The 17,785-nt window shown below is 44.8% G+C and overlaps 1 protein-coding gene across 1 annotated transcript in view; it reads right to left on the bottom strand.

Moving 5' to 3' along the window:
* Positions 1 to 17,785, bottom strand: part of DCC (DCC netrin 1 receptor) — a 496,140-nt gene that overhangs the window by 217,140 nt on the left and 261,215 nt on the right. The window contains exons 6-7 of the mRNA XM_071730797.1: positions 12,104 to 12,258; positions 10,756 to 10,876 (exon numbers count right to left, since the gene is read on the bottom strand). Coding sequence (XP_071586898.1) covers positions 10,756 to 10,876; positions 12,104 to 12,258 — 276 coding nt within the window. The remainder of the gene's footprint in view (positions 1 to 10,755; positions 10,877 to 12,103; positions 12,259 to 17,785) is intronic.

Genomic DNA, 17,785 nt, shown 5'->3' on the forward strand with positions numbered 1-17,785 from the left:
TCTAATTCTTTCTTCTGCTCTTGCCTCCCCCAAACATGGTGGAATTTATTTATTGATAAACTCAGTTTCTTTGCATCAAGTGGATTTTATGTGGGTTTTTTTTTAGGGGAAATAATTAGAAACTAAACTATAATTAAAAAAACACTTATGATAATAAAGAGAGGGGAACTGGTGCCTCAGAGGATGATTTAGGAAAGGAGTTTAGGGAGAGAGGAATGGTTTGGAAAATTATTTGGAAAATCCCCTCCCTGTTTCTGTAGGAAAGAAAAGTAATTCCCAGGTTTCCCAATTTAATTCTTGTTCTCCAGAAAGGTTGGGATGAGATTTTGGGCATGGAAAAGCCTCCCATCTCCTGCCTCCTAAGCTGGAAATCTACCTGATAATTTCTAAGTAAAGGAATTAAAAAGAAAGACCAAAAATCCCAGAAAAAATGAGAAAAGGGAAGGGCAGAGAAAGCCCAGGCAGCTCCTGCTTCTCATTTCCATGTTTTTTCCTGGTTTTAAGGAGAGGGTTTCTTCCTCAGCTTTTTCCAGGGAGGGAGAGGAGGGAGGGAGAGGAGGGAGGGAGAGGAGGGAGGGAGAGGAGGGAGGGAGAGGAGGGAGGGAGAGGAGGGAGGGGAAGGAGGGAGGGGAAGGAGGGAGGGGAAGGAGGGAGAGGAAGGAGGGAGAGGAAGGAGGGAGAGGAAAGAGGGAGAGGAAGGAGGGAGAGGAAGGAGGGAGAGGAAGGAGGGAGAGGAAGAAGGGAGAGGAGGGAGGGAGAGGAGGGAGGGAGAGGAGGGAGGGAGAGGAGGGAGGGAGAGGAGGGAGGGAGAGGAGGGAGGGAGAGGAAGGAGGGAGGGGAAGGAGGGAGGGGAAGGAGGGAGGGGAAGGAGGGAGGGGAAGGAGGGAGGGGAAGGAGGGAGGGGAAGGAGGGAGGGGAAGGAGGGAGGGGAAGGAGGGAGGGGAAGGAGGGAGGGGAAGGAGGGAGGGGAAGGAGGGAGGGGAAGGAGGGAGGGGAAGGAGGGAGAGGAAGGAGGGAGAGGAAGGAGGGAGGGGAAGGAGGGAGGGGAAGGAGGGAGGGGAAGGAGGGAGGGGAAGGAGGGAGGGGAAGGAGGGAGGGGAAGGAGGGAGGGGAAGGAGGGAGAGGAAGGAGGGAGGGGAAGGAGGGAGGGGAAGGAGGGAGGGGAAGGAGGGAGGGGAAGGAGGGAGGGGAAGGAGGGAGGGGAAGGAGGGAGGGGAAGGAGGGAGGGGAAGGAGGGAGGGGAAGGAGGGAGGGGAAGGAGGGAGAGGAAGGAGGGAGAGAAAGGAGGGAGAGAAAGGAGGGAGAGAAAGGAGGGAAAGAAAGGAGGGAAAGAAAGGAGGGAAAGAAAGAAGTTTAAAAAAGGGTTTATTTGACCCTTTAAAAGCTCAGAGGAGCCTTCAACATGTTTCTCTTGACACCTCTTCCAGCTGAATGTCCCCAGAAAGGGATGACAAGTATTGATGAGTAAGGATATTAATGGGATTTTTCCTGATTAATTCCAAAGAAATTCCTTACTGGGAGGGTGCTGAGCCCCAGGTTGCCCAGAAAAGCTGTGGCTGCCTCATCCCTGGGTCTCAGCTCAGCTTGGATGGGGTTGGTGGGAGATGTCCCTGCTTTAAGGTCCCTTTCAACCCAAACCATCCCATGATTTTAGTTCAAAACTTCACCACCAGCCAGCACAGGCTCTGCTGGGACCTTTCCTGCCCCAAAAATCAAAGCAGAAGGGTTTTTTTTTTTTCTTGCTGCCAGCCCAACCACTTCATTTGTATTTCTAGCTGCCTTCCCCACCATCTGTGCAAGCTTCACCCCCCCCTTCATCTCATAGGAATTGGTGTGGCATTGTTTGAGCTGATTAAAAAGGCAGAAAAAAAAAAAATAATCACTTAAAAAGGGAAATTGAAGAGTTTACAATGCTGTCCTGGAGCTCCTTAGGATTTTCTTTTCATTTTCTTCTCATTTCAGTTTAATCCACTGCCAAGCAGAATAAAAAAATTAAAAATAAAAGGGAGGTGGGGAGGGAAATCTCCTGCCTGTCACCAGCTGGGAGCAGCAAGGAAGTCCCCAGGGTCCCTTCAGAGGATCCTGCAACCAGCTTAAAGCTCAGCACAGCAGGAAAAAAACCTCTTCCCTTTGGATGGTGAGGCCTGGAAACATCCCCCAAGTGCACAAAGGTTCAGCTTGAAAGGAAACAAAAGAGAGAGAAAACAAAAGACAGGGAAAATATCCCCATGGTGAAGGGGAGAAAGGGTGGTGGGGAAAAAAAAGGGTGATGGGGGAAAAAGGGTGATGGGGGAAAAAAAGGGTGATGGGGGAAAAAAAGGGTGATGGGGGAAAAAAGGGTGATGGGGGAAAAAAGGTTCATGGGAAAAAAAGGGGTGGAGGGGAAAAAAAAAGGTTATGGGGAAAGAAAAGGTTGATGGGGAAAAAAAGGGTGATGGGGGAAAAAAAAGGGTGATGGGGAAAAAAAAGGGTGATGGGGAAAAAAAAGGGTGATGGGGAAAAAAAAGGGTGATGGGGGAAAAAGGATGATGGGGGAAAAAAGGTTATGGGGAAAGAAAAGGTTGATGGGGAAAAAAAAGGGTGATGGGGGAAAAAAAGGGTGATGGGGGAAAAAAGGGTGATGGGGAAAAAAGGGTGATGGGGGAAAAAAAGGGTGATGGGGAAAAAAGTTCATGGGGAAAACAGGTTCATGGGGAAAAAAAAAAGGTTGATGGGGAAAAAAAAGGGTGGTGGGGAAAAAAAAGGGAGATGGGGGGAAAAAAGGGTGATGGGGGAAAAAAGGGTGATGGGGGAAAAAAAGGGTGATGGGGAAAAAAGGGTGATGGGGAAAAAAGGGTGATGGGGGAAAAAAAGGGTGATGGGGAAAAAAAAGGTTGATGGGGAAAAAAGGGTGATGGGGAAAAAAGTTCATGGGGAAAAAAGGTTCATGGGGAAAAGAAAGGTTGATGGGGAAAAAAAGGGTGATGAAGGAAAAAAAAGGGTGATGGGGGAAAAAGGGTGATGGGGAAAAAAAGTTTGATGAGGAAAAAGGGTGATGGGGGAAAAAAAGGGTGATGGGGAAAAAAGGTTCATGGGGAAAAAGGAACATGGGAAAAAAAGGATGATAGGGAAAAAAGTTCATGGGGAAAAAAGGTTCATGGGGAAAAGAAAGGTTGATGGAAAATGAGGTTGATGGGGGAAAAAAAGGATGATGGGGAAAAAAAGTTCATGGGGAAAAAAGGTTCATGGGGAAAAAGGAACATGGGGAAAAAAGGATGATGGGAAAAAAAGGTTGATGGGGAAAAAAGGTTCATTGGGAAAAAAGATGATGGGGAAAAAAAGATGATGGGGAAAAAAAGATGATGGGGAAAAAAAGATGATGGGGAAAAAAAGATGATGGGGAAAAAAAGATGATGGGGAAAAAAAGGGTCATTGGGAAAAAGGATGATGGGGAAAAAGGATGATGGGGAAAAAGGATGATGGGGAAAAAGGATCATGGGGAAAAAGGATCATGGGGAAAAAGGATCATGGGGAAAAAGGATGATGGGGAAAAAAGGTTCATGGGGAAAAAAGGTTCATGGGGAAAAAGGAACATGGGGAAAAAAGGATGGGGAAAAGAAAGGTTGATGGAAAATAAGGTTGATTGGGAAAAAAGGATCATGGGGAAAAAAGGATCATGGGGAAAAAAGGTTCATGGGGAAAAAAAGGTTCATGGGGAAAAAAGGTTCATGGGGAAAAAAGGTTCATGGGGAAAAAAGGTTCATGGGGAAAAAGGAACATGGGAAAAAAAGGATGATGGGAAAAAAAGGTTGATGGGGAAAAAAGGTTGATGGGGAAAAAAGGTTCATTGGGAAAAAAGATGATGGGGAAAAAAAGATGATGGGGAAAAAAAGGGTCATTGGGAAAAAAGATGATGGGGAAAAAGGATCATGGGGAAAAAGGATCATGGGGAAAAAGGATCATGGGGAAAAAGGTTCATGGGGAAAAAGGTTCATGGGGAAAAAGGTTCATGGGGAAAAAGGTTCATGGGGAAAAAGGTTCATGGGGAAAAAGGATCATGGGGAGAAAGGATGATGGGGAAAAAGGATCATGGGGAAAAAGGATCATGGGGAAAAAGGATCATGGGGAAAAAGGATCATGGGGAAAAAGGATCATGGGGAAAAAAGGTTCATGGGGAGAAAGGATGATGGGGAAAAAAAAAGGTTGGTGGGAAAAGAAAAGGTTGATGGGGAAGAGGTTGATGGGGAAGAGGTTGATGGGGAAAAAGGATGATGGGGAAAAAAAAGGTTGATGGGGAAAAAGGATGATAGGGAGAAAAGGTGGATGAGGAAAAAAGTTCATGGGGAAAAAAGGTTCATGGGGAAAAGAAAGGTTGATGGGGAAAAAAAAGGTTGATAGAAAATGAGGTTGATGATGGAAAAAAAAGGATGATGGGGAAAAAAGTTCATGGGGAAAAAGGTTCATGGGGAAAAAAAAAGGTTGATGGGGAAAAAGGGTGATTGGGAAATAAAAGGGTGATGGGGGAAAAAAGGGTGATGGGGGAAAAAGGGTGATGGGGGAAAAAAGGGTGATTGGGAAATAAAAGGGTGATGGGGGAAAAAAGGGTGATGGGGGAAAAAGGGTGATGGGGGAAAAAGGGTGATGGGGGAAAAAGGGTGATGGGGGAAAAAAAGGGTGATGGGGGAAAAAAAGGGTGATGGGGGAAAAAAAGGGTGATGGGGGAAAAAAAGGGTGATGGGGAAAAAAAGGGTGGTGGGGGAAAAAAAGGTGATGGGGAAAAAAAGGGTGATGGGGAAAAAAAGGGTGATGGGGAAAAAAAGGGTGATGGGGAAAAAAAGGGTGATGGGGGAAAAAAGGGTGATGGGGGAAAAAAAGGGTGATGGGGGAAAAAGGGTCATGGGAAAAAAAGGGGTGATGGGGAAAAAAGGTTCATGGGGAAAAAAGGGGTGATGGGGAAAAAAAAAGGTTGATGGGGAAAAAGGATGATGGCGGAAAAAAGGTTATGGGGAAAAAAAGGGTGATGGGAGGGAAAAAAGGGTGATGGGAGAAAAAAGGGTGATGGGGAAAAAAAGGGTGATGGGAGAAAAAAAGGGTGATGGGGGAAAAAAGGGTGATGGGGGGAAAAAGGGTGATGGGGAAAAAAAAGGGTGATGGGGAAAAAAAAGGGTGATGGGGGAAAAAAAGGGTGATGGGGGAAAAAAAGGGTGATGGGGGAAAAAAGGGTGATGGGGGAAAAAGGGTGATGGGAAAAAAAAGGGTGATGGGGGAAAAAGGGTGATGGGGGAAAAAAGGGTGATGGGGAAAAAAAGGGTGATGGGGAAAAAAGGGTAATGGGGAAAAAAGGGTGATGGGGAAAAAAGGGTGATGGGGAAAAAAGTTCATGGGGAAAAAAGGTTGACGGGGAAAAGAAAGGTTGATGGAAAATGAGGTTGATGGGGGAAGAAAAGGTTGATGGGGAAAAAAAAGGGTGATGGGGGAAAAAAAGGGTGATGGGGGACAAAAAGGGTGATGGGGGACAAAAAGGGTGATGGGGGGAAAAAAGGGTGATGGGGGGAAAAAAGGGTGATGGGGGGAAAAAAGGGTGATGGGGGGAAAAAAGGGTGATGGGGGAAAAAAGGGTGATGGGGGAAAAAAAGGGTGATGGGGGAAAAAAAGGGTGATGGGGAAAAAAGTTCATGGGGAAAAATGGTTCATGGGGAAAAAAAAAAGGTTCATGGGGGAAAAAAAGGGTGATGGGGAAAAAAAAGGGTGATGGGGAAAAAAAAGGGTGATGGGGAAAAAAAAGGGTGATGGGGGAAAAAAAGGGTGATGGGGGAAAAAAAGGGTGATGGGGGAAAAAAAGGGTGATGGGGGAAAAAAAGGGTGATGGGGGAAAAAAAGGGTGATGGGGGAAAAAAAGGGTGATGGGGAAAAAAAGGTGATGGGGGAAAAAAGGGTGATGGGGGAAAAAAAGGGTGATGGGGAAAAAAAAGGGTGATGGGGAAAAAAAAGGGTGATGGGGGAAAAAAAGGGTGATGGGGGAAAAAAAGGGTGATGGGGGGAAAAAAGGGTGATGGGGGAAAAAAGGGTGATGGGGAAAAAAGTTCATGGGGAAAAAAGGGGTGATGGGGAAAAAAAGGGTGATGGGGAAAAAAAAGGGTGATGGGGGAAAAAAGGGTGATGGGGAAAAAAAGGGTGATGGGGGAAAAAAGGTTGATGGGGAAAAAAAGGGTGATGGGGGAAAAAAAGGGTGATGGGGGAAAAAAAGGGTGATGGGGGAAAAAAAGGGTGATGGGAGAAAAAAAGGGTGATGGGGGAAAAAAGGGTGATGGGGGGAAAAAGGGTGATGGGGAAAAAAAAGGGTGATGGGGAAAAAAAAGGGTGATGGGGAAAAAAAAGGGTGATGGGGGAAAAAAAGGGTGATGGGGGAAAAAAGGGTGATGGGGGAAAAAAGGGTGATGGGGGAAAAAGGGTGATGGGGGAAAAAGGGTGATGGGGAAAAAAAAGGGTGATGGGGAAAAAAAAGGGTGATGGGGGAAAAAAGGGTGATGGGGGAAAAAGTTCATGGGGAAAAAAAAAAGGTTGATGGGGAAAAAGGATGATGGGGGAAAAAAGGTTATGGGGAAATAAAAGGTTGATGGGGAAAAAAAGGGTGATGGGGAAAAAAAGGGTGATGGGGAAAAAAAGGGTGATGGGGAAAAAAAGGGTGATGGGGAAAAAAAGGGTGATGGGGAAAAAAAGGGTGATGGGGGAAAAAAAGGGTGATGGGGAAAAAAAAGGGTGATGGGGAAAAAAAAGGGTGATGGGGGAAAAAAGGGTGATGGGGGGAAAAAAGGGTGATGGGGGAAAAAAGGGTGATGGGGGGAAAAAGGGTGATGGGGGGAAAAAAGGGTGACGGGGGAAAAAAGGTTCATGGGAAAAAAAGGGTGATGGGGAAAAAAAAGGGTGATGGGGGAAAAAAAGGGTGATGGGGGAAAAAAGGTTCATGGGGAAAAAAGGGTGATGGGGAAAAAAAAGGGTGACGGGGAAAAAGGGTGATGGGGGAAAAAAAGGGAGATGGGGGAAAAAAAGGATGATGGGGAAAAAAGGTTCATGGGGAAAGAAAAAGGTTGATGGGGATTCCTGCCAGCTCTCACCATCCCAAAGATCTTTATTTTGAGATCTAATTGGGATCTGCACCTCATTTACACCTCGATCCCTTGGGAAATGTAACCTCATCATCACCTCTGGGGAGTGCAGAGCTCCAAAAGTGGGAACCCAAATCAATATCTGCTTTTTCAGCCTCAAAAACCACCCAGCAAACTCCTGCAGGCAATTTCCACCTCAGAACAAGGGGGGGAGGGAGCCCAGGTGGGGGGGATCCTAAGAGAAGATGATAAGGACAACCCCATGGATATGGGATTTTTTTTCTTCATTTATCTCCCAGCCAGATCCCTCCCTGAGCTGAAAGATTTCAAGGCTGAAAAGAGCACCAAGGGGAAAAAAGTCTCTGACCAGTCCCTCCCAGTTGCTACTGGAGTTGCTTGCAGGGAATAAAGAGAAAAAAAATTAAAAAAAAAAATCAAGAGAAGGGTTTTAAAGGAGATGCTGCACCAAAAAGGGGATGGAACAGGGAGAGGAGCTTCTAAGAGCTGCAAATTCCATGCTCAGACTTTCATTTAGGACCAAGAAGGAAAAACTGAGGGGAAAAACTTCCCCCTGTTCCCATTTTTCCTTGCTGGAAGGATTTCCATGGAGGGAACACCACAAACTGATGGCTCCAGGGGTGCTTATTCCTAAATTTTGGCTACCAGAGGGATCTGTGATCCCACCACCTCCTCCTGAGGGAAAAATGAGGGGAAAAACTTCCCCCTGTTCCCATTTTCCTTTGCTGGAAGGATTTCCATGGAGGGAACACCACAAACTGATGGCTCCAGGGGTGCTTATTCCTAAATTTTGGCTGCCAGAGGGATCTGTGATCCCATCACCTCCTTCTGAGGGAAAAATAGGGGAGAAAACTTGGCTCCAGTGAAGCTTATTCCTAAATTTTGGCTGCCAGAGGGATCTGTGATCCCATCACCTCCTCCTGAGGGAAAAATGAGGGGAAAACTTCCCCCTGTTCCCATTTTCTTCATTTATCTCCCAGCCTGATCCCTCCCTGACCTGAAAGATTTCAAGGCTGAAAAGAGCACCAAGGGGAAAAAAGTCTCTGACCAGTCCCTCCCAGTTGCTACTGGAGTTGCTTGCTGGGAATAAAGAGAAAAAAATTAAAAAAAAAATCAAGAGAAGGGTCTTAAAGGAGATGCTGCACCAAAAAGGGGATGGAACAGGGAGAGGAGCTTCCAAGAGCTGCAAATTCCATGCTCAGACTTTCATTTAGGACCAAGAAGGAAAAACTGAGGGGAAAAACTTCCCCCTCTTCCCATTTTCCTTTGCTGGAAGGATTTCCATGGGGGGAACACCACAAACTGATGGCTCCAGGGGTGCTTATTCCTAAATTTTGGCTACCAGAGGGATCTGTGGTCCCATCACCTCCTTCTGAAGGAAAAACAGGGGGGAAAACTTGGCTCCAGTGAAGCTTATTCCTAAATTTTGGCTGCCAGAGGGATCTGTGATCCCATCACCTCCTTCTGAGGGAAAAATAGGGGGGGAAACTTCCCCCTGTTCCCATTTCCCTTTGCTGGAAGGATTTCCATGGAGGAAACACCACAAACTGATGGCTCCAGGGGTGCTTATTCCTAAATTTTGGCTGCCAGAGGGATCAGTGATCCCATCACCTCCTCCTGAAGGAAAAATAGGGGGGAAAACTTGGCTCCAGTGAAGCTTATTCCTAAATTTTGGCTACCAGAGGGATCTGTGATCCCATCACCTCCTCCTGAGGGAAAAATAGGGGGGAAACTTCCCCCTGTTCCCATTTTCTTCATTTATCTCCCAGCCTGATCCCTCCCTGAGCTGAAAGATTTCAAGGCTGAAAAGAGCACCAAGGGGAAAAAAGTCTCTGACCAGTCCCTCCCAGTTGCAACTGGAGTTGCTTGCTGGGAATAAAGAGAAAAAAATTAAAAAAAATAAAAAGAGAAGGGTTTTAAAGGAGATGCTGCACCAAAAAGGGGATGGAACAGGGAGAGGAGCTTCCAAGAGCTGCAAATTCTATGCTCAGACTTTCATTTAGGACCAAGAAGGAAAAACTGAGGGAAAAACTTCCCCCTGTTCCCATTTTCCTTTGCTGGAAGGATTTCCATGGAGGGAACACCACAAACTGATGGCTCCAGGGGTGCTTATTCCTAAATTTTGGCTACCAAAGGGATCTGTGATCCCATCACCTCCTCCTGAGGGAAAAACAGGGGGGAAACTTCCCCCTGTTCCCATTTTCTTCATTTATCTCCCAGCCAGATCCATCCCTGAGCTGAAAGATTTCAAGGCTGAAAAGAGCACCAAGGGGAAAAAAGTCTCTGACCAGTCCCTCCCAGTTGCTACTGGAGTTGCTTCCAGGTAATAAAGAGAAAAAAAATTAAAAAAAAAAATCAAGAGAAGGGTTTTAAAGGAGATGGAACAGGGAGAGGAGCTTCCAAGAGCTGCAAAATCCATGCTCAGACTTCCATTTAAGACCAAGAAGGAAAAAATGAGGGGAAAAACTTCCCCCTCTTCCCATTTTCCTTTGCTGGAAGGATTTCCATGGAGGGAACACCACAAACTGATGGCTCCAGGGGTGCTTATTCCTAAATTTTGGCTACCAGAGGGATCTGTGATCCCATCACCTCCTTCTGAGGGAAAAATAGGGGGGAAAACTTCCCCCTGTTCCCATTTTCCTTTGCTGGAAGGATTTCCATGGAGGGAACACCACAAACTGATGGCTCCAGTGAAGCTTATTCCTAAATTTTTTCTGCCAGAGGGATCTGTGATCCCATCACCTCCTTCTGAGGGAAAAATGAGGGGAAAAAATTCCCCCTGTTCCCATTTTCCTTTGCTGGAAGGATTTCCATGGAGGGAACACCACAAACTGATGGCTCCAGGGGTGCTTATCCCTAAATTTTGGCTGCCAGAGGGATCTGTGATCCCATCTCCTCCTTCTGAGGGAAAAAGAGGGGGGAAAAGTTCCCTCTCTTCCCACTTTCCTTTGCTGGAAGGATTTCCATGGAGGGAACACCACAAACTGATGGCTCCAGGGGGGCTTATTCCTAAATTTTGGCTACAGGAGGGATCTATGATCCCATCCCCTCCTTCTGAAGGAAAAATAGGGGGGAAAACTTGGCTCCAGTGAAGCTTACTCCTAAATTTTGGCTACCAGAGGGATCTGTGATCCCATCCCCTCCTTCTGAGGGAAAAATGAGGGGAAAAACTTCCCCCTGTTCCCATTTTCCTTTGCTGGAAGGATTTCCATGGAGGGAACACCACAAACTGATGGCTCCAGGGGTGCTTATTCCTAAATTTTGGCTGCCAGAGGGATCTGTGATCCCATCACCTCCTTCTGAGGGAAAAATAGGGGGGAAACTTCCCCCTGTTCCCATTTTCTTCATTTATCTCCCAGCCTGATCCCTCCCATCACCTCCTCCTCTTATTTCCAGAGGATAAAACCACCCAAGAGCTACTAAAAAATTGCTTTTGGGGTTTTACTTGACTTTCAGGGACATTTCTAGGACAAATCCAACATCTGTGAAGTACCCAGAGGCCAAAATGCCTCCAAACTTTCTGATAACCTGGGCCATGCTGGATAAAGAAGAGGGAGGGAAGCATCAGAGCTGCTCAGTTGGGATTTTTTTTTTTTTTTTTTGTTAATAGCATTAATTACATCTCCAATTTTAGAGGTTTTTTGCATCTTACCAGGCTCTGAGATGATGAGCTGTGTGCTGGCCTGGGCATTCCCAGCTTCATTTTCAGCTACACACTGATAAAAACCTTCATCTGACTTTACCAAGCCCAAAATCCTTAAGTTGCTGCCACCCTGGAGAGAGAAAAAAAAAAAAAATCATAGAGAATTAATTAGAAAAACACCATCCAAAGTCAATGTGGATTATAAAAAATAAACCTTGCCAGAAACACTGTTTATTTTTATTAGAAGGGAAGCTTAAAGCTCCAAATGAGACTATTTAAATTTTATTTAAATGAGACTACTTTAAATTTTTTAATTTAAAATATTTAAAAGAATTTGAAAAGATTTAAAAGAAATTTGAAGGTTTAAAAAAAAAACTTTTAACTCTTTGAATAAATCCTGCCTGGAAGGTGAAGGTCTGAGGTCCTCCAGAAAATATTCCTGCTTCATTTAAAGCAAATTTAGGAAGAAGAAGGAATTAATTAAATGGGGAAAAAAATCTCTCAAGTGAGGGAAATGACTGAAATGGACTTTGCCTTCATTATAAAGTGAAATAATTTCCTAACACCCTCCCCACACAACCCTGAGCTCTCCTGTCCTTGGACACCTTCCTAATGATGGATTAAAAAAAAAAAAAACAAGGTGTAATTTGCTTTTTTTTGTGGCAGGGTGTGACAAGCACAGTAAAGAATTTTTTTTTTTGACAGGTAATTAAAAGGCACAATGAAAAAAAAAATATTATTTGTTACAAGGTAAAAAAAATCAGAAAACACAGAACCAAGCCACAGCTCTGAAAAAACCCAACCCATGGTGGCCTGGGGACAAATTCCAGAGGGATTTTCCATGGAAATATTTCAGCTCAGTTATAAGGGACCTTGTTTTGGACCCAGCAGAGATTTTTTTTGGCCATCCCACAGTGCCATTTCAACTAAAAATCCTGGACTGGGATGTCCCTTGAGGTAAGGTGGCCAAAAATTCCCTTTGGAAAGTTGGGATGAGGTGAAAAGGACCTTTCCTCATTTTTAATCCCCTGTCTCAGATTTGCAACTTCCTCAGGGAAGGAATTTATTCCTTTTGCTCCCCAACATCATGAATAGAAGGGAAATTAATAAAACTCAGAAGAAAACCCTGATGGGGTCACTTTTCCATGAAAAAAACTGGGAAGTGACCTCAACACACTTGACCCAAGACATCCCACTGGGAATTATTTCTATTATGAAGCAGCAGAAATTTTGTTTCCTATTGGAAAAGCTGCTCCTGGAGGGCAAAATTGGATTAAATATCAAAATATATGCTAGAAATGAGTAAAAAAAATTAAAATTAAATAAAGAAATTAAGAACTAAGAGCCAGAAAATTACCACTATCTGGAAATAGTCACTGGGAATGACCACTTCTCCATTCTTGATCCATTCCACTGTAGGAACAGGTTTTCCAGCCACAGCACATTCAAATTCCACATCCATGCTCTCATAGCCATAAATATTTGAAGGACGAATCACAAACCATGGGGGAACTGCAGGAAAAAAAAAAAAAAAAAAGGAAAAAAGGAAAAAAAAACCCAATTTGAGAGTGGTAATGAGTGGAGATAAATTAAAGCTTGGCAGAGGTTAATCAATGCAAGAAGCCTGAATCATATAAATAGAAAATATATGGAATTTAAAGTTAAGCTTGAGGAATTCAATGCTAGGAAAAGCACTTTTTCCAGAAAATGCACTTAAATTGATGTCACTTTTTTTAAGCAAATGCTAAATTAAAAACCTTTGTAAGGCTCATGTCTACCAGACTACAGATAATTCTTCATGAGTAGGTCCTGAGGTAAGAAAATCATTTTATTTCCAAGGATCAGGTGCCAGCTGAAGGGAAAACAAGGTCCACCAAGTCAACACCAGCACAAACCCACTGATAAATGCTGCAAAATTAGAAATATTTAGAGCAAAGACATCTTCTTCCAACCAAGGAGGACTTCTGGCTGGTTTCAGAGAAGATGGGGAGCTCATCAACAACCTGGAAATCTGTCCCCAGTGACAGGAAGAAGAAAAAGGTTGACTTCTCTTTGCTGAAAATGAATTTTTCTGCAGCCAGTAATTATCTGTTGCCTTGTATTACTCTAATGTATTCACAGCTTTGCAGCAGGCTGGATGATATGCTAATTTCAGTCCTTTTCATCATTATTGGAAGACCAGGATGATGGAAATTAGCAACTGGAGGGAAATTGCCAATAACATCACCTTGCTAATGAGTTCCCTGAAAATCACACATATTTGGCCACGTTTTATAAGAAACAACAGTCCCACTCCTGAATATCCAGAGTGGATTTTTAAGTACCCCCCATGACTTATTTTCAGAGAGGAAATCCAATTCTATTTCTCCAGCCATCATTCCCAGCCATCACAATATTTAGAAAGCCATAATCTTAAAAATAATTTTTTCATTCTATTTTTAAAGGTGAAAATAATAAACTAAATTCCACAGAAGTTAAGGCATTTTATAACCAGAATAACCCTCACATCCCATAACCTCTAATCCAGGTGTTCAAGGATTACACCACTCCCATGTTCAGATTCTGGATGCTGCAGGATGCTTGGCCCTCATTCCCAGAGACATCCAGGAATTCCTTTCAAGCTTCCCATCTCATCCTTCCCAACTTTCCTCTGCAAACCCCAGAAGGTTTTTTTTTCCCCTCTGCTCTTTTTTTCTTTACCACCTTAAACTCTTTAAACTCAGAGTTGGACACTAAGAGGTGCTCCTAGCCAAGCTACAAGAGCAAAAAAATCCTTTTTTTTTTTTCTTGCCCTGCCAGGTGGGACTTAAACCAGTCTCTGGTATAGAGCACACAATATATTAATGTGGTTTTTTTTGCATATCATAGAATCCTAGAATGGGCTGGGTTGGAAGGGAGCTCAGAGCTCCTCAAGTCCAAGCCTTGCTCCACTCCCCCCGTGGTTCCCAGCCCATGGCACTGAGTGCCACATCCAGGCTCTTTGGAAATATCTCCAGGGCTGGAGAATCCACCCCTTCCCTGGGCAGCCCATTCCAAGGTCTGATCACCCTCTGGGGAAAGAAATTCTTTCTCATGGCCAACCTAAAGCTCCCCTGGCACAACTTGAGACCTCTTGTGCCCTCTTGTCTTGCTGAGAGTTGCCTGGGAAAAGAGCCCAACCCCCCCCTGGCTCCAACCTCCTTTCAGGGAGTTGGAGAGAGTGAGGAGGTCTCCCCTGAGCCTCCTCTTCTCCAGCCTCAACACCCCCAGCTCCCTCAGCCCTTCCTCCCAGGAATTCTGCTGGATCCCTTCCCAGCCTCCTTGCTCTTCTCTGGACCTGCTCCAGCACCTCAAGCTCCTTCCTCAGCTGAGCTGAGCTGAGGGGCCCAGAACTGGACCCAGGACTCAAGCTGTGGCCTCCCCAGGGCTGAGCACAGGGGCAGAATCCCTTCCCTGGACCTGCTGGCCACGCTGTTCCTGAGCCAGCCCAGGATGCCATTGGCCTTCTTGGCCACCTGGGCACACTGCTGCCTCCTCTTCAGCTTCCTGGCAATCCAGACTCCCAGCTCCCTTTCTGCCACTCTCTGCCCAGCCTGCAGCTCCCCAGGGGGTTCTTGTGGCCAAAGGGCAGGACCCGGCCCTTGGAATCTTCAACCTCATCCCCTTGGCATCAGCCCAACTCTCCAGTCTCTCCAGGTCCCTCTGCAGAGCCCTCCTGCCTTCCAGCTGATCCACACTCCCCCCAGCTTAGTGTCAGCTGGGAATTTGCTGCTGATGGACTCAATGCCCTCCTCTAAATCCTCACTCAAGATATTAAACAGCACTGGGCCCAACACTGATCCCTGGGGGACACCACTAGTGACCGGCCGCCATTTTGATGCAGCCCCGTTCAGCACCACTCTCTGGGCCCGGCCCTCCAGCCAGTTCCTAACCCAGCACAGAGTGCTCCTGCCTGAGCCAGGGCCTGACAGCTTTTCCAGGAGAATACTCTGGGAGACGGTGGCAAAGGCCTTGCTGAAGTCCAGGTAGAGCACATCCACAGCCTTCCCCTCATCCCCCAGGCAGTCACCCGCTGATAAAAGGAGCTCAGGTTGGTCAGACAGGACCTGCCCTTTCTAAACCCTAAAGTCAAACCCTAAAGTCTCCCTGGAGATACAGAAAATAAGGAAAACAGTTGGAATATGTTAACACATGGTGGAAAGAACCAAACCTGTGTCCCAGATTGTGGAAGACACAAATAAAATTGTGCTTTTCAGGGTTTGTATTTCATCTCCTGAGGTGCAAAACTTGTTGTTTTACCAGCTGACAACAGTTTGGTAATAAATGAAGGGAGAATCCTAAGAGATGCTCCTGGTTTTTATCCTACACTCCTGATTAATCCTGAGCCTCCCCCAGGTAGGAGTATTAAAAAAAAAAAATCAAAATGAGGGTTTTTTCTTTTAAATCTGTGTATAATGAATAAAACCAAGCAGATTGAAGCAAGATTGCAAAGATTTTAAACTGATTTTAGCAATTCTTTCTGCTTTTGAGTTAATTAATTCCATTTCAATAAGCCCTGCACCTCTCCCGTGCCCCATCTCTATTTCTTTTCCAGACTGATGTCTTCTTTTCCACATATTGAATAATTTAAGATACCTGGAAGCTTCTGATCCAGTTCAGCTCAAAACTGATGCATGCAAATTAAAACTGATGAGGTATCTTGATGAATTTAGCTGCTTAATTCCCTCTCAAAATGGCTCAGCCCCATGCATGGCTTTGGCCCTTCTTGCTCTGCAGCCACCCAGACATTAAATCAGGGTCTTCAGACCACAAGGTAGGAAATTTTGTGGATAGTTTCTCAACTAAAATATCACTGAGAAGAGAAAATCCATTAACTGGGGTGCTGGTCAAAAGATTTTTCCAAAAATAGTGTTGCTTACCCTAGAGATCCACAAAAATTTGGTGACCAAGTGCTGAAGAATCAGGACTGATATTATGGGCCAAGTAAACACCCCCCAAAAAAATCTCTTTAAGTACAAAAACCTAATGGGAAAAAAATTAAACCCAAATCACATTCATATGTTAATTTTTAACACTTTTTTTCTTCTTTTTTTTTTTTTTTTACTAGAGTCCTGGTATAATTGATTCAATCCACTCCCATAAAACCACAGCTATCTGTGGAGTTGGAAAACCATATAATTTTTCAGAGCTCTGACAAACCCATAAACTACTCAATCTTCATTAGGGTGGTTTATTACCATGTCACCAGAAGCCTGCAATTAATTTATAGACTTGTAATTCACAGATTCCTGCCACTTATTCTTTACAACACACACACTCCAGGACCCTGACCCCACTTGCCTGGAGCTTTTTATTCCCTCCACTGCTGCTCTTGCTTTTTCTCCTCCCATTTGTCTCTATCTTTTATAATTTATTTTTTTTTTTAACTACTGGCATTTTTCTAGACTGCTGGAAAGCTTGGTGCTTTTTTTTGGTTTCTGCTCAGTTTATGCATGCCTGGGCACTGAGTTGCATTCAAAAGGGATTTATTTAACATTTTCAGCACTCTCACAGGTTTTTCCCTCTGTTTTTCCTAAGGACACCATTAAAGTGAGTCATTTGCATAATTATTCTGCTGGAATTCCAACACTATTAAACACAGGTAAGGCAACACAAACAAGGAGAAAGTAACACCCTGAAGAAAGAACAAATTCAGACATATCCATATAATGCCAAACACTTATAAATACCCATTCTACAAATACTTTTTATACATCAATAAAAATCTAGCACAGCCCTATTTGCTCTCTAGGTGGTTTTTTCCCCCAGTCCTGAGTATTTTACAGGCAGATCTATGTGAAGGAGCCCAGTGAGGAGGGAATAAAAACACAGATTGGGTATGGGGGCAATAAAAAATCAGCTGGAATAAACTGCAGACTTCTTTCCCCCCCAAAATCCCCATGTTTCAAAGAAAAGTGGTGGGGGGTTTTTTGTTAAAAAACATAATAAAAAGATGTAGAAAAGATGTCCATGAAATTTTAACACAGATCACATCAGCATAGGATGAAGTCCTCCCAGAACATCTCTGGATAAAGGATTGGGACACAGCCCAGGGTGCAGCTATTGCCTGGGAATGCTGAATCTTAAATTAACTCCACTCACTTGGCAATAAAATGGTTCTGTATCTAAACTTAAAGGGAAATTTCAAGTTCCTGGTGAGTGCTCAGATGCCAAGATTGTCCCTCAGCACATCAGGATGTGGTATCCCAAGCTCCAAGATCCAAAATGTAGGAACTGACCCATGCCTCAAGCAGATCCTTGACACCTGGGGGAAGACCCCAGCTTCATTTCCCACAGTAAAAGGAAAAAGCAACTTGGAAAACTCAATTTCAGGTGGATGTTGCTCTAAAGTTCATCCTCCAAGCCCTGACCTTGACTTGGATGAAGGACTTTGGAAGCCTCTCCTGGTAACAGGGCAAGGTTGGAATGAGATGATAGCTGTGACCCCACAAAAAGCAGATCTGGAGCTCAGCAATGAACAAAGAGATATTTTTCCCTCTTATAACCACATCAGGCAGGATTTCTCACCCCAAAATGTCAGAGTTGGGTTGCACTAAGTCTGGAGCAGAGAACAGGGGATTAATGGAACACCCGTGGGCACAAGACTGGTTTAGAGAGCTCCGTGTTGGGATGACCTCCCCGCTTCTGGAGGTGCCTTCTGCAAGGTGACAGCTGATCTTCAGACAAGAGGAGAGTGTTTCAACTCCCAGAAATGTCAGCTTTCCCTAATGCAAAGTCTCTTCTCTTGGCATGGTTGAATAAGCACCCACAGCTTGGACAGGAGCATCTGTGCTGGGTTAGGAACTGGCTGAAAGGAAAAAACCAAATCCTCTTTTTCACCAGCAGCCCCAGGAAGACAAGGGCCACTCCCTCATCTTTCCTGTCTGACCAACCTGAGCTCCTTTTATCAGCGGGTGACTGCCTGGGGGATGAGGGGAAGGCTGTGGATGTGCTCTACCTGGACTTCAGCAAGGCCTTTGCCACCGTCTCCCAGAGGATTCTCCTGGAAAAGCTGTCAGGC

This window comes from Heliangelus exortis, chromosome Z, assembly GCF_036169615.1.
Source record: "Heliangelus exortis chromosome Z, bHelExo1.hap1, whole genome shotgun sequence".
Classification (NCBI taxonomy): domain Eukaryota; kingdom Metazoa; phylum Chordata; class Aves; order Apodiformes; family Trochilidae; genus Heliangelus; species Heliangelus exortis.